Source organism: Manis javanica, chromosome 3 (assembly GCF_040802235.1).
Source record: "Manis javanica isolate MJ-LG chromosome 3, MJ_LKY, whole genome shotgun sequence".
Taxonomy (NCBI): Eukaryota; Metazoa; Chordata; class Mammalia; order Pholidota; family Manidae; genus Manis; species Manis javanica.
In genome coordinates this window covers 33,449,282-33,465,582 of record NC_133158.1, presented here as the reverse complement: position 1 = coordinate 33,465,582, position 16,301 = coordinate 33,449,282, and the positions used below count along the sequence as shown (strand labels likewise).

At 35.2% G+C, this 16,301-nt stretch overlaps 1 protein-coding gene across 8 annotated transcripts in view; it reads left to right on the top strand.

Annotated features, from left to right (window-relative positions):
• The window catches only part of TMCC1 (transmembrane and coiled-coil domain family 1), a 374,903-nt gene that overhangs the window by 165,683 nt on the left and 192,919 nt on the right, over positions 1 to 16,301 (top strand). The window contains exon 1 of one of the 8 annotated variants that reach the window (XM_073231075.1): positions 958 to 7,325. The exons of the other annotated variants lie outside the window; for them this stretch is intronic. Coding sequence (XP_073087176.1) covers positions 7,287 to 7,325 — 39 coding nt within the window. The 5' untranslated portion in view covers positions 958 to 7,286. Of the gene's footprint in view, positions 1 to 957; positions 7,326 to 16,301 lie in introns of those variants that run through there. 8 annotated transcript variants of the gene reach the window in all.

Here is a 16,301-nt window from a genome sequence, read left to right as displayed (position 1 = left end):
TTAGTGTTTTTATCATGAAAATGTGGTTAATCTTGTAAAATGCATCAATTGAGATGATTGTGTGTTTTTTCCCCTTCTTTTGGTTAATGTAGCATATTACATTAATCAATTTTCATATCTTAAACTATCCTAGTATTCCAGGAATAAATCACACTTGGTTATGCTGTATAATCCTTTTAATGTATGGTTGAATCCAGTTTGCTAGTATTTTGCTGAGGATTTTTACATCAGTATTCATCATGTGTGTTGTTTTTTCTTCCTGTAGTGTCTTTATCTGGCTTCGGTATCAGGGTAATTCTGACTTCATAGGATGAGCCTGAAAGTTTTCCTTCCTCTTTAGTTTTTACATAAAGTTTCAGGAGGACTGTGTTAATTCTTATTTAAAGTTTGGTAGAATTCTCTGGTGAAGCCATCTGGTTGGTCCTAGGTTTTTCTTTGTTGAGAGGTTTTTGGGTAATGGTTCATTTTTCTTTCTTGTTACTCATCTGTTGTCTGTTTCTTCATGATATAATATTGATATGCTGTGTTTCTAAGAATTTCTAAGTTAAACATTCTTTTGACTTACAGTTGTTCATAGTATCTTCATATAATAGTTTTTATTTCTGTGGAATTGGTTGTAATGTCTCTGCTTTCATTTCCAATTTTATTTATGTGAGTCTTTTCTTTATAGCTAATCTAGCTAAAGGCTTAATTCTGTTGCCTCTATCAAAACACCAACTCTTAGTTTCATTGATTTTTTCTATTATTTTTCTACATTTTACTTTATTCTGCTGTAATCTTTGTTATTTCTGTCCTAGCCTTGGATTTAGTTTTTCTAGTTTCTTGAGGTGTAGTTAGGTTGTTGATTTGAGATGTTTCTAGTTTTTAACATGTATTTACTGTATAATGTACTCTCTTAGCACTGCTTTTGCTGTAGTTCATAAGTCTTGATATGTTGTGTTTTCATTTTCATTTGTCTCAGGGTATTTCTAATTTACCTTGCAACTTCTTTGACCTGTTAATTTCCACACAATTGTGGCTTGATAGTTCATTTCTTTTTATTGCTGAATAATATTCCATTGTTTGGGTATAGCACAGTTTCTTTATCCATTCACCTATTGAAGGACATCTGGGTTGGTTCCAAGTGTTGGCAATTATGAATAAAACTCCTATATACATTTGTTTTTAGGTTTTGTGTGAATCCATTTACATTTGAAATGATTATTGATAGGGAAAGACTTTCTGTTGCCATTTTGTTAAATGTTTTCTGTATAATTTGTAGCTTTTTTGTTCCTGCTTTCCTTTTCTCAACTGCTTTCCTTTGTGTTTTGTTGATTTCTTTTGTACGGTAATCTTCCCCTTATCCATGGGAGGTATGTTCCAAGACTCCCAGATGAACGCCTGAAACCGTGGATAGTACTAAAACCTGTAGATACTATGTTTTATCCTATACATAAAACACTTAGGTTTTGATAAGTGGGATGCACACAAACAAATTATAATACAGTAGCCTCCCTTAACCAAGGATTTACTTTCCACAATTTCAGTTACTTGCATCCAATTGCAGTACAGAAGTAGATAATCCTCCTAACATATTGATAGGTCAGTATGTCCCAATGAATCATCATTCACCTCACTTCATCTCATTACATAGGCATTTTATCATCTCACATCATCACAAGAAGGATGAATACTATACAATAAGATGTTTTAGGAGACAGAGACCACATTCACATAACTTTTATTACAGTATATTATTACAATTGTTTTATTTTATTATTAGTTATTATTGTTAATCTCTTACTGTGCTAATTTATAAATTAAACTTTATCATACATATTTATGTATAGGAAAAAAACATAGTATATATCCAAGATTTAGTAATATATGTGGTTTCAGGCATCCACTGTGGTTCTTGGAACATATCCCCTGCAGATAAGGGGGGGCTACTGTATAGTGTAGGAAGGATGAATCAATTGGTAAGGTGGAGAAAGGAGTTGGTGTGGGTCGATAGAGAAGGCTTTCCTGAAGGAGCAGAAGTCTGGAGTTAAGTTGAAAGCAGTATGGAGAGGGAAAGCAAGGGCCAGCACATGAAAAACCTTGTAAACTGTTTTAAGGACTTGATTTTATAGTATTTAAATTTTTCATACACAGAAAGTTGTTGGATGTTCTTTGCAACCTAGGTAGTAATAATCATGTTGTTTGGCACTTAGTAGGCACATAATAAACTCTTCTCTCCTTCTCTCCCTCATATGAATTTACAGCAAGTGATGCATGGCATGAGTGAAATAAGTGCAAGCCCTAAAATATCACTTACATAAAAGGAGGCATTTTTAATGTAGCATATTTGAAAGGGCCATGTCCAGTTCACCAAAATAAAAATGTTTTGGATATGGTTGGTTGTTCTTTAAATCAACCATCATAATGAATTAGTTATGGAATTGAATACAGTGAGGTATTCTAACTTTGTGATCATCATTTTTTAACTTTTTACTACTTAGCAAAATTGTACTACTGTCAGGGTTGTTTATACTGACAGTGGGTTGGACCTTTTGTAGATACAGTTTACTTAATCTGTTCATATATAGATAAAACGTGGTATTTGTGTATTGCCAAAAGAAATCCATTTTTGAAAGACAGAAATCTCATATCATTTAAGGGGCCTAAACTGCCCCAGGAGTCCTGAAAGTGACAGCATTATTTGCTAAACAATTTGAAAATAGATTTCTTCTCTCCTTGCTTTAAAAGCATATGATAACCTTAAAGGCAGATAATAAAGAATCATACTATGCTGATGGGCGGTGACTGAAATGGGGTATGTGGGGGGGACTTGATAATAGGGGTGAATATAGTAACCACAATGTTGCTCATGTGAAGTCTTCATAAGATTATATATCAAAGATACCTTAATAAAAAATAAATAAATAAAAGAGTCATGACTTCTATAAAGAGAGAACCTATCATATTATTTGTTAATGATGAGCTATTCCCATTTGAGCAGTTTATAGAAAAATAGTAAACAAACTTTCAATTTAGAGGAGAGGAAGAATAACTGACTTTTGTTACAGTCCACATTCCCATTCAGCACACAAAAAAGTATTCTGAACATTCCAGGCTTAAAATATGTTGCCATGTTATCATGGAAAACTAAGTTTACTTGTCATTTGAATCACATCTCTGTGTCTTATAACTTGTGTTTTTTCTACTTCATGCAATGCCTTTCCCCTTTTTTGTCCATCTGCAAAATTCCTGTCCAACAGTAAAAACTCCAACTTTAAGACTCCCTCCTCTGTGTTACCACTGTCCCTTCTGTTAAGTAGTTGCCACATTGATGACAATTGTTTACGTTTTCTATTTCCTTACTAGAAATGTGACCTCCCTAAGTAAAGGGAATGTTTCATTCTGTACAGTGTGTGTGGTGTCGTAAATGCTTGTTTAGTGCATGAATGAAAGGAGCTTTCTAGAACGACGTGAAGTAGATAATGAAAGCCTGTTAAGACTTACAATGTTATTGACTGACTGGTAGCTGGCACTGCACAGTTACTTCTATGGTTATCATTGGAAGCTGGTTAAAACCTAGAATCATCTTTGAACATTATTTATTTGACATAACTGTCATAAGACTGGTCACCAAAGAGATAGAGGGAAGAACTACGAGCATATTATTTCAGATGTGCCAGGCTTTAGGGAAACTCATTCATAACAGTGTGTAAAGGTTCAATTTTTTTAATGGAGTAATTATTCAGTTTATAAAAATGTTTACTACATGAGAATCTTATGTAGTGTTCTTTCTTAGTGTATTTTACATTATTAAGAATAGGAGAAAGTATTATGTAATAGAAAAAACAATGGAGTGAAATGTGGGTATTTGGGGGTTTTAGTCCCAACTCAAATACCAACTCTGTGATTTAGGGCAGGTTTGAAAACATCTTTGAATTTTAGTTTCCTTTTTTATAAAAGTGTAGTTTGTATTACATGATACTCTGAAGTATAAAACTTTAATATCAATTTATTTTAAAAAGGTGCACAGAATTCTGTGAAGTTAGTCCAAAGGGAGGGAAAAGTGTTTTGAATATAGAAACCAGCTAAATTGGGGTAATTATTTAAATTCCATAAGTCTTCATCCAAGTATTTGCGATATATTTTTTAGTGATAAATTAGAAAATAGTATAGCCCTGTTTTGTAAGACAAACGTATACATTCATACATGTGTAGGAAAGTGTATAGTCAGATAAGTATTAATGTTATCTCTAGTGATGGATGAAACATGGAGAATAAAATATTTCTGTTTCTACAATGATAATGAAGAAAAACTAAAACAATCTTAAAAGGTGATTTCATAAAGATCATTTGTGGCTTTGGAAATAGATTGTTATTTGGCAAACTAGTAAGGAAAATGTGTTGGGAGCTGGAGCCAACATGTCAAAGTCAGGCTTTTTTTGTCTTCTGGTTCTTCTATGAACTATTACCTATGGTGGAAAGCAGGAGACAAGACTGATGTTCAGCTCTTCTTTAGTTGTGATAGTAACGAGTTTTAAATACAGGGTCTGTGGACAAACTTTAGGTGAATCCGTGGACCATTTGGAATTGTATCAAAAACACTGTGCATGTCCATTCATGCATTTTATGTGTGGCACTCTGGTTACTGAGTCCATAGCTTTTAATAGATTTACAAAATGTACATAATCCAAAAAAAGGATATAGAACCCCATGGGCAGTTCATTTGGGCCCTGGGGTAGTAGGAGAATGATTTCAGAGCTGTTGATTTTTCTCTAAGCATTTCTATCTTTCCAGCTATTATTTTGAAACCTTTGATCTCAGTCTACTATTTTCATCCAAAAGGCTGCCATACTCCTCAAAATAGATGAAATTTACAGACTCCAATCTTTTCGCTAACAGTTCAGTGTTTCGTTTTTTGTTTTTTGTTTTTTTGTTGAGGACTGGATTGTAATCATGCATTCAAATGATTTTTAACAGGTTTTGTTGCATTTAAACAATTAGAGTTTTATTAGGCAAAAAATGACTTATTAGGCAAAAAATGACTAAGTTACTCCTAGAATGAAGACATCCTTTTAATCCATATGTCTTTTTATGTGTATCTGGAACTTTGAGGATTTATATCCTGTTCAGTTCACAATTGATATGTACCTGGGTCTTTAAAATTCAGACTTTATTTTTCCAATTCCTTTTCCTCTTAACTTTTTTTGGGGGATGAGAGTGAAGATTAAAAAGAATTTTTTTTTTCAGTGATCTGGGATTCTAGTTGCTTATAGATGGATACATAGAGAAAACACCTCACATTTATATTTAAAGACAGTATGTCTATCTGTAAGTAACTTCATTATTTCCACGCCTGCATCTTATTAATTCTTAACATTCCCAGGAGTTTACTGAGTACTTGGTTTCATTCAGTGTAGGGGAAAAATGGAGATGTTAGCACTCTTACCATTTAAAACCACACAGAACTCAGGGTCTCTGTCCACCAGCTTTCCAGTTGGAATTAAATTTCAATCAGTTTACTAATTGCATTGCACACTCGGAACTTCAGATATGAAGGAATCTTCACATTCAGTCATAGTTGCTGATCTTAAGGTTTTTTTAGCTTTGGTATTTCACACAAGATTTAGTTAAATACATTCAAACCTTTCCTATTTAAAGTTTTTGGAATAAACATTTTATGTATATTTTGGCTAGAGTCAGTTTTTGGAGCTTTGGCATCCTGTTATTTCTTGGAATTGATAAATTGATACATCTTTTATACTCTTCCCAAGGTATTGTGAAATACATGTGCAGCATATTTCAGGTGACTTTTTAAAAATTGTGCCTCATATTTGGTGATAATTGGAAACTGGTAGTTTGTGATATGGGCATAATTGAGAATAACCATTGCATGAAGATCTGCCTTTTCAAACTCATTTTTCACTCTTCTTGCCCAAAGGAAAAAATATTAGTAACACTGTATGGTTTCCTCATAACAATATTGAGGTTTTAGAGAGATTTCTGCTTTATTTATCTGTGGAGGTGGTATATTTGTACATATTTCACACAGTTTGAGAAATCAATAGGATAATAGATGTGAAATGCCTAACACAATGACTGCATATAGTGGGTTCATTCCAACAAAGGCTGAATATAGCATAAGAAGTAATCATGCTTATAGGGAATTGAAAGTCACTGGAGCAGAGACAAATTAATATATGCCTGTAAGTTCTGTCCTGATTAGTTATGAAATCCATTCAGAAGTAATGAACAATTTGGAGAGGGGCATATAGAACAGAAAGTTTCACGAAACTGAGGCTTCAGGCTTACACTGGTTGTCTGGACGCAGAAACAGATAGGAAGAGACTGGTAAATGGTAGCAAAATATTTCTGATCTTTGGGACTGCTGTCATGATTGCCATTTTTCATACCTCTTTAACCTGTGTTAATTCAGTCTGGGCTGTTCCTTTAGTTTGTTTTATGCATAGAGTTTTTTTAAAAATTATATTGTTCTAATGAGAGAAGGCACTCACCTCAGGCGGCAGCTTTAATTTGTTTAACTTGGTAACGAAGTTGAAGTTACCCGTAGAGTATGTCTCTCTGCACCTGACATTCCTTCCTTGCGGGACCCTCCCTGTGAGTAAGAGGAAGCTTGGCCAATTACGTTAGACAAAGCCGGACTGCTGCCGAGCCCAGCTGGGAGGAGTTTCCTTCTCTGAGCCGAGCTGCTACACTTCGGGGCTTTCTGCCACCTTTTATTCACACCACTTCACCAGGCGGGTTACCTGAGGTGGCGGTCGCAAAGCGGGTGCTGCTCTTTGCAGGGACTCTCTCCACTGGGAGGGTTCTAGGGTGAGAGGAATTGTTGCCGTGGCCAGTTTACTACTTCAGGCAGATGCTTTCTTTCCCCGGCGCCACTCCTCCTCCCACACAGACCAGGACATCAGGTCCAGCCCCCGGAGTGAGTCTCAGGTGGCCCCAGAGCGGCATCCTTGCCAATGATTCGGTGGAAGGGGAAGGGGTGGTCCTCTGTCTGGACCCCTCAGGGCTGACTCACAGGAAGTGCTGAGCGAGCCTGGCACTGGGCGAAGCCGCTCCAGGTTCTGGCCCTCCCTGCCTCACCGCCCGCCCTCTCCCATGTAAGGCTTTGCAGCATCTCCCGATGAAACAATGAAGTGGTTCTAAGTTTGCTAAGATTCCCAGGGAAATTCTTTGGACTTCCATGACAGTCGTCAAAATGTTTTGCCACCGACTTTCCCAAGAAGCGGTTTAAAAAAAAAAACCTTCCCTTCGCGGATTGCTTTGTCTGAAGATTTCCCTGGGTGACCATGGTTCAGCGCTTTAGCCTCAGGCGGCAGCTATCCAAGGTGGGTAACTCCCTAGGCTTAGGGGAAACTCTCACTGGCTCTGTCTTGGCTTCCTCTTTCTCTGGAACAGGGTGACCATGGTTCAGCGCTTTAGCCTCAGGCGGCAGCTATCCAAGGTGGGTAACTCCCTAGGCTTAGAGGAAACTCTCACTGGCTCTGTCTTGGCTTCCTCTTTCTCTAGAAGTGTTCTGTCAAGCAGCCTCCCTCCGGCGCTGGGGTCTGGCTGGGGGAGGCACTATCTTTTGTTCTTCCCTGACAGATACAAAGCTTTGAGGCTGACTGTACTGGCAGCCCGAGATTCTCTTCCTCTGAACCTCAAGCTGTCATCTCTGAATTTGGAGGAAGTGGTAGTTCTCAGATACAATTTCCAGAGGGTTTGCATGAAAGAGGAAGAGGGGAGAAAAGTGCATATTTAATTAGCAGTAAATCTTTAATTAGCTTGTTGACCAAGATGAGAAAGCTTTATTGGTCTGAGGATCAGTGCTTTCATCAAAATGTAGTATTAAACTGGGGAAAACGACCGTAAAATAGTTAAATAAGCAAGACCTGCATGAAAATTTTAAAATGAACGGTTGTATTAAGAAACTCGCATACTTAATAAAGGAGTGTGTGGAAAGCAGTAACCAGAAGGCTAACAAATCGATTTTTACAGAGACCTGCTTGAGAAGAGGGTTTCATGTGTGCAGCTTTGGAAGAAAAGTTTTTTTAATCCAAGAAAATAAAACTTAAAAAACAGAACAAAAAACTGCAAAGCCCTCTACAGAGGCACTGCCGATTTTATGAATCAGCCCTGGCAGAGGCCAGCCGCCTCTTGACCTAGTCATTGAGCTTTCTTTTTGCTAGTGCAGAAGCTAGTTTGGAAAGAGGTGTGCTGAGAGTTAAACAACTTTATTCCAAAAACCCATTATGTTCTCTAAAAGCTCTATTTTGAAAATGTAGCAGTTGGTAGCTAAAGTGTGTCACACAGTTCATTCCCTACAGAGGAGCTTAAACAAATAGTAAATCTCAGTAGGCAACTCTTCACTTCCTTGGTTAGTCAGAATTGTTAAATCCTGAAAGGTGCTATTATCTTAAGGGAAATCCTTTTAGTTCCTCACAGATGACCTTGTATAGAATGTGTGCATTCAAGCAAAAATGGGTGAAGCTCTTGCTTCCATCCCCATGTTAAATTTTATCTTTTTTTTCTTGGATTTCCAAGCTTGACAGGGACTTTGTAGGAGTATTAAAATAAAATTCCCTAACATCCATTCCAGGTGTTTGTGTCAGGGACAAGAGGCTAAGAAGCCCCCAAACTTCCCCTAAACAGTAAAAAGACTCATTTTCATTTCTCCTTCACACGTCTAGTTAATCTATTTTCAAATCTTTAGTAACAAAAAGCAGAAGATGTGTAGATCCTTGGGGTGGTGACATTTGTGCACAAGAGTGCCTGAAATAGTTGAGTCAGATGATAATTTTCTGATAAGAAACCTCATTCTAGGTATTTTGCAAACAGCATTTCTTTCCCAATTATTTTTTGAACTTTATTCTTTTCACTCTATACAGTATGCATAACTGATTTATAGAAAAGACACTTAGGAGCATATCTTCTTTGTAACATGAAGAAATAAAAGGTACATTATATAAAAACACCCAGAGGTAACTTCTTTTAACTCCTCTTACTCTCCTCTTCTCCAGTTTAATTTGGTTTCTGGGTCCTATACTGGATAGTCAGGACCAAATCTAAGGAAATTTGTTTTCTATCAAGTGCCCTTAACGTAGTGTATATTCAGTAATGACAAAAATTATATTCTTAATTGTTTCAGTCGGTATGGCACTGAAATATGAAAGAGAAATGGAATGGTATGTCAATTTTTTTTTAAGTTGCACTAAATGCACTGTGCCTCTGTTGTCTTTTCAGCTAAATCCATGTTACTAGAGAACAGGGACCTGTCATACTACAGTGTATGGTATTTCTGGCGCACATTTAACGCTCAAAATTTTTTTTGTAGGTCAAAAATAGTTGAATAGTGGCAATTTCATGTGATTCCAACTTTAGTAATGTGCGTTTTTGCCAATAAGAAGTAATCATCCACAAGTATAGAGTTGTCTTAAGATGATCTCATATTTAAAAAAAACAGTTTCCTATTTTAACGAAAAGAAGTGCAGATGTGATCATCTTTTAATTCTGTTGGAAATTTTCTAAAAGAAAATACTTACAAATGTTTGCAATGATTTTAAACCTAGTATCTAATTTAGATGCTTTTTATCTTAAGTTTGATAGTCATGTTTACTTACACTGGATATTTTCCCTAGAATATTAAAATGATTTCTCTAGGTTAATGGAGCTTCACATTTGAACTAAGTAAAAAGAAAGTAAACTAAGAAATAGATGAAATAAAAATCTTCATTTTTAAAAAGAGATACTCAGTTATTCTCTTTGATTAGATCCCAGTTACCTGATTCCCAGAAAAGTTCTTTGTACTTTGCCATTTTATTTTCTTCCCTTAGAGTTTTTAACGTGTGACTTAAAAATACTACAGAAGACCTTTTCTTTCAGCCCTATGTCCTCTGCATGACCCAGCTAAAATAGACGGAACTGTGGACAGTTCAGTTAATTTTCCTAATGATCCTTCAAGTTAAATGTTATCAGCTTCACTTTGTCATTAAAGAAATAGGTTCAGAGAAGTTAAGTCATCTGCCCAAGGTCATCAGGATATGGAGTTAGGTTCTAATGTAGGTCTAACTCCAAACCCATTTAGTTTTCCCACTCCAGCTGCCTCCCAAATTCTGGTGTATTAATCATTGTACTATCATGGTCTCTGATGTTTCTTTCTTAGGTTTATCTATGCTTATAGTATAATAAATAATTTGGGTAACTTCCTTAAAGCAGCCCTTCCTCACAGAGCTGATATTAAAATCTGATAGGGTCTAAATTTATCAAAGTCAGTAAGTTTGCTGCAGTTAAAGTTGTTTCCTTTGGCCAGAGAAACATCGATTTGATTAAGATAGTTTAAAGCCATTATTAAATAACTGTGAAGCTTACCTGCATGCATTTATATGAAACTTTAAACTGTACTGCCTTGTAAAAAACTTCTATTAAGGTGAAAAATTTATCTTGAGTTTCTATAATAATGTTTAAGGAATGAAGTACAATGAATTAGACATTTAGAAAGTCTTGTCTTAACTCACTCTAGCTCTAACCCCCAACCCCCAAATCTTTTAAATGGGTAATAGAAAATAAGTTTTTTTCCTTTTCTAGAACTTCTGTTTTTTAAACAGATCGATAAAAGCAGAGGAGACTTTGAGAAAATAGTTTTAAAATTATTTCAGTAAAATATTATACCCTTTTATTTTACTTTTGAATGGTAATTATTTCCATAGTTCAAAAATAAAAAATTATGTAACGATGAAATCTTTTTCCAACCATGTCTTTTCAACTAGTTTCATATTCTTGCCTCCATAGGTAACCAGTTTCTTGTTTGTCCTTCTACTGTTTGTTTAAGCATATATAAGAAAATGTGAACATGTATTTTTCTGACCTTTCTAAAATGAAAGATAAATGCTGTACAGTTTGTCTAAGATAATAGCTTGAACTTCAGTTTTCCAAATATGGATCTGAACGGTTATCTCAGTTTGGGGGCTCACATTTATTTTCACATTTTATGGGAGGCTTACATTCCTGAGAACAGGTATAGCCACACAGAATGTACTTTCCATATCAAACATAATAAAAATAACAGCAATCAGTAATGATCTGATTCTTTGTCAGTCACACCACATTTCTTTCCTACTCAGTTTGAGAGGTTTCTTTTGCTATATTAAAATTTTTTCATATGATGAAGAAAATAGAAGATAAAAGTCATAACCAGTATATCCAGGGTTGGCCTCTGAAGAAATTAATGGCTGAGAAACAGGAATTGCGGGATTTTTACCCCCAGTTCTGTTGATTGGTTGAAATCATTTAGTCCAGACTTGAAGTGCACTTGAAAATATTTTTGTTTAAAAATCGTTTTCTTGCCCTTTGTACATTTGATAGTGTTCTATTATTTGCTATTAGCATAAGACACTTAAGAGTAAAAGTATTGATCATAATTTGAATTCTTAATTAAAAATTCTTACTTTTTCAAAAGCAGTTTCCACTGAATATCTACCTGATTTCTTTTGGGTTTATGACCTGTGATACTATATATGACTGACTTAATTTTTCTTTGAATATATTCTTACCAATAAAAGGAATAAGGATTTCTCATTTCCTTCTTAATTCGGGTCTTTTAAATATTTTGATGGCTAAAACGGTAAACTTTATGTGTATTTTACCACAATTTTTAAAAAGGTATTTTGTTTTAATGTTAAATACTGTATGGGTACAGTGAAGTAGTATTATGTATAATTTAAAACCTCAAATACGGAGGCAAGGGAGTCTATACTGGATGGAAGCCTTTAAATAATGGAAATGTATACAAGATCTCTTTTTATGGTATTTTTTATTTAATTTTCTCTAAGTTTCTTCAGATAACAACTGGCTTCAAACTTGGAAATATAATGTTTTATATTTATAGTTTGCTAGCAGTTAAATGCTAAGTCTTTCTGTTAATCATTAACTCACCTTCAGGAAGCTTAAACCAGGTAGTGGTGTCATCAGCATTATAGGATCACTCTGATGTATTACATAGCCAATATAGGAAGACTGATGCTGTTCTTTTGTATGAAACGAGACCCTCAGTAAAATCAATTCCATATTCTGTAGATGTGGTAGGATTAGGTAAGGAAGAGAGAATGGCTTTCCTTTTCAAATTTACTGGAAATAATAGGCTAACATAGAGAAGGTGTTTTAGAAGTATATGCATTACAACTCTGAAGTGTTTTTGTGATATGGATGTCAGTTTACCTTAAAAAGAACCATAAGTTATTGACTGTAGATCTGAGAGAGTGGAATATGCTACTGAGAGAAGATAGTTAAATCTCTCTGGAAGTGTGTTGCTCTTTTATTTAAGTATACAACTGTCATTTGGTGTTGATTTAAGTGCTATTTTCCTGAGAGAAAGATGGATGTAGTAAATGATTCAATTGCATGCTTCTTTATAGTTGGAGTATGTTTACCAAGAGTTGTTAGTTTTGAAGATCAACAAGCTGATATGCTTAAAAATGCTTTGAAAACTGTAAAGCACTATACTGAGAATTTAAGGGGATGTTATTTTCATTATTCTGTTATTGTACAAGTAATTTTGAAAAGAAGCAAGTTCATTAAAACTATACTTCAAAATACAAATACAAACATACACACACACACACTTTTTAAATATATGCATAGGTTCTCTTTAGATAGGCAGTGATGATTGCATCCAGAAGAGGACCTGGGAGACTTGTGTTGGGAGTTCAAGGGAGACTTGGTTTTTAAAACTATTTACCATGTACATACACTTTCTTAAATAATAGCTCTAGTCAAATGGGTTTAAAGTTCAAAATGCAGAAGTGAATTTCAGGGCTATTATTTTTCAGTGAAGTTATTGCCAATAGTTTGCTTAAAGGTTAATGGTTGAAAGATGATATTCTTCTGGGTTTGGTATCTTCTTCCAACTATGCATGTTATTCACAGATTGAAGATAACATTTGTATGTAACATAAGTTTAAAGGATAGAATCACTAACCCTTTAAAAATTCTTTAAATGAACCTCTTTAGGGTAAGTTAACTATACTGTTCTGAAAGCATATTTTGGGAATAGTGTATAAAGGCAGGAACACATTTTACTTGTTATATCTGCATATAGATACTGCATATAATACTTAATAATATGAAATATTCTGATTGTTTTTTTTATCATTTTGGCTCACATGAAAAAATAAAAAGCATTTGCTCTTTCGGACACTTCTGGGGTCAGCTCTGAGGACTTAACCTCCACCTATATACATGGACCTGTAATAGAATCCTACTACAAAACGTATTGCATAAGAAGAAGATAGTGCAAATGGAGCTTGCCTGTGGTAGCAGAGGAAATCTCCGTTCAATTTCAGTGTGTTCCAGCAGATGCTTTATAAGAAGCAGATTCCTTTGTCCATCTTTGCTGGAACTGCAGCGATTGAGAAGAATCCATAGTACAGCCAGCAGTGTCTAAAACCCAAAGGTAGCATATAATAAACATTTCATAGTTTTCCTTTCCATTTAATAAAATTTATCCCAAAGGTGTTTGTTATTGAAATTCTTACTCTTAAGGAAAAGTTTATCATATCTGGAGAGATAAGACAAGTAAAAAGCTAAAAATAAGATTTTTATTTTTACAAAATTGGTAATATGTACTTTGAGGAAATTGACCCTTCCTTTAAACCTGAGGTGGGCTTGAAAAGCCCTGTCCAAGAAGTGGGGTTTTAACTGGACCTAAAGAACAGATCAGTGGTACTCAACTTTCCTTTGCCGTATCTCCCCAACATACTTCAAGAATGTGACTTAGGCTCAAGGTAGCTTGGGAGGTGACTTGAAAAATCCCCAGTCTGATGCATACTCCTAGAAGAATCCTCTTCCTTTGCAAAGCATCATTGATATGGATGGGAGGACCAGAGAAAAATATTCCAGGAAGGGGCCAAGATCAACAGATAGGATTTTTTGAGAGGGAGAAGCATGTCATGTTTAATGTGTTATTTTTATAGAGTTCTAATATGAACATCCTTTCAAAATCTCATCTAAGTACTACTTTATATTTTCTGTGGTGTAATTTAATCAAGGTAATGGGGTTGCCCACCTAAATGCCTTAACTTCTGTGGAGTGAACAGAGGAATAAGTCTAAGAAACTCTTTTCTAGATAATGTGTGTGCATTGTTTAATATTACTGCTTAGTGTATGTAATTTTAATTGCAAGTCTTAATATACTTGTCTAACATTGTTTCCTTGTTTTCTGATCATTCAAAGAAAAATAATGAAATGATACAGACAATACCTGAGTCTAAGTCTAAATGTCCATTATCTCTTCTTGTGTGTGTGTGTGTGTGTGTGTGTGTGTGTGTGTGTGGAGACAGATTAGCCACAAAGGTTCATCTCAATTAACAAATTCTCTTTGGATACAATTGGAAATCTGACCCAGTCTATTCAGTATCTAGTGGTGAAGATTATTGGAATTGAAATGATGTCATTGATCACTATATTCAGATAACACCCAACCACTGGGACTTCAGGAAATTTTAGAGCATATAATATAAATTCTGTGTACATTCTAATATTGTAACTAGGCAAGAACTTGGAACATTGTAAGTGGAGGCAGTAGGTTGTATAAAGGTAGAAGGTAGCATACAGATGAGCATCGACTTCACTTCTTATTACTGTTTTCCTTTACTCATAGCACTCCAGCCTGTACCCTTTACTGTTTTCAAATGTACCACAGTCCTACCTCAGGTCCTTTGCACTTGTTCTTCCTTCTGCCTGTAAAGCTTTTTCTCCAAATACAGATGGCCCCCAACTTGAAATGGTTCAACTGAAAAGTTTTAAACTTTATTATGGTGCAAAGTGATACACATTCTTTAGAAACTGTACTTCAGATTTTGAGTATTGATCTTTTCCTGGGCTAGTGGTAAGTAGTCTGATCCTCTCTCCTGGGCAGGGGTAGCGAGCTGCGGTTCCCATTCAGCCATGTGACCAGGAGGAAAAACAAGTGACATACCCGTCTGTCCCCACACAACCATTCTGGTTCTCACTCTCAGCACAATACTCAATACATGCAGTATTCAACCTTCATTATAAAGTAGGCTTTGTGTTAGATGATTTTGCCCAGCTGTAGGCTAATGTTAAGTGTTCTGAGCATGTTTAAGGTAGGCTAAGCTAAGCTATGATGTTCAGTAAGTTAGGTGTGTTAAATGCATTTTCAGCTTAACAGTATTTTCAGCCTACAGTGGAAATTGGGACGTGTCCCCATCACAAGTCAAGGAAGATCTGTATCTGCTAGATTGCTCTATATATCTTTGAGTTCTCAGCTTAGAGGTTGGTCACCTTTTCATCAAGGCTTTGGCTATTTTCTTTGAAGTAGCGAAACTACTCCTTACACACATGCTTTTTCCCCCAGCTCTCCTTATCCCCCTTCTCAGTTTCTTTTCTTTTTCCTCTCCAATGTATTTATCATGATCTGATATACTATATATTTTTCTTACTTTTTTGTCCTTCTCTCCTGCCCTCCCCCAGTGTAAGCCTTATGATAAAAATGCTTATCTATTTTGTTCACTTCTATTTCCAGGAATATAGAATAGTATCTGGTACCTGGTAGGTGTTAAATGAATATTTGTTTTATGAATGAATTTGAGTATGAAGAATAATAAAAAGGTGGCTGGTCTCCTTGTTTCTTTTTCTTCTATCTCTTCCCAGACTGCTGCCACCATCCCTACTTCTGGCTACTTCTAATCCAGCCTCCCTTCTGCTGCACAGTAATCTCATTTGCCACTTAGTAGATACCAAATAAATGTTTGTTGAATCTCTGCATATATTATCTCTTTTCCCAGATACCAGACAAGTCTAAAAATTAGAAATGACAATAAACTTTTAACCTCATTCTGGTTCTTAAATTACAGGTATCCTTGTTTCTAAATTCATCTTTTTGATATGATTAAAAGAGCCCAGAAGTAGAAATCTGGAGTTCTTCTATTCTGTGTGATTTTAACAAATCACTTAATTTCTCGTGGTTCCGTTACTGAATCTTAAAATGGCATAATGATGTTAACTCTTACTACCTCAGAAAAATAAATAAACAATGGATGTGAAAATGTTTGGAATGGTATTTATGAATAAACTTTTAAAGATAAGGTAATATTTTAGAACACATTCTACAACTGTCAAATACTTTTAAATAGTCAAAGTGACTAAAGTGATTTTAAGTCCTTTTTTTCTGTTCGGGTGCATGTTGGAAAATAGAGGCTCTCCCCCACATGCCACCCTTAATAAACAAAGTTCTGTGTCACAGGGTAAAAATTTAGCACCTTTATTAAGTGCTGTATCGTATGAAAAATACTACAAAACAAATGCAA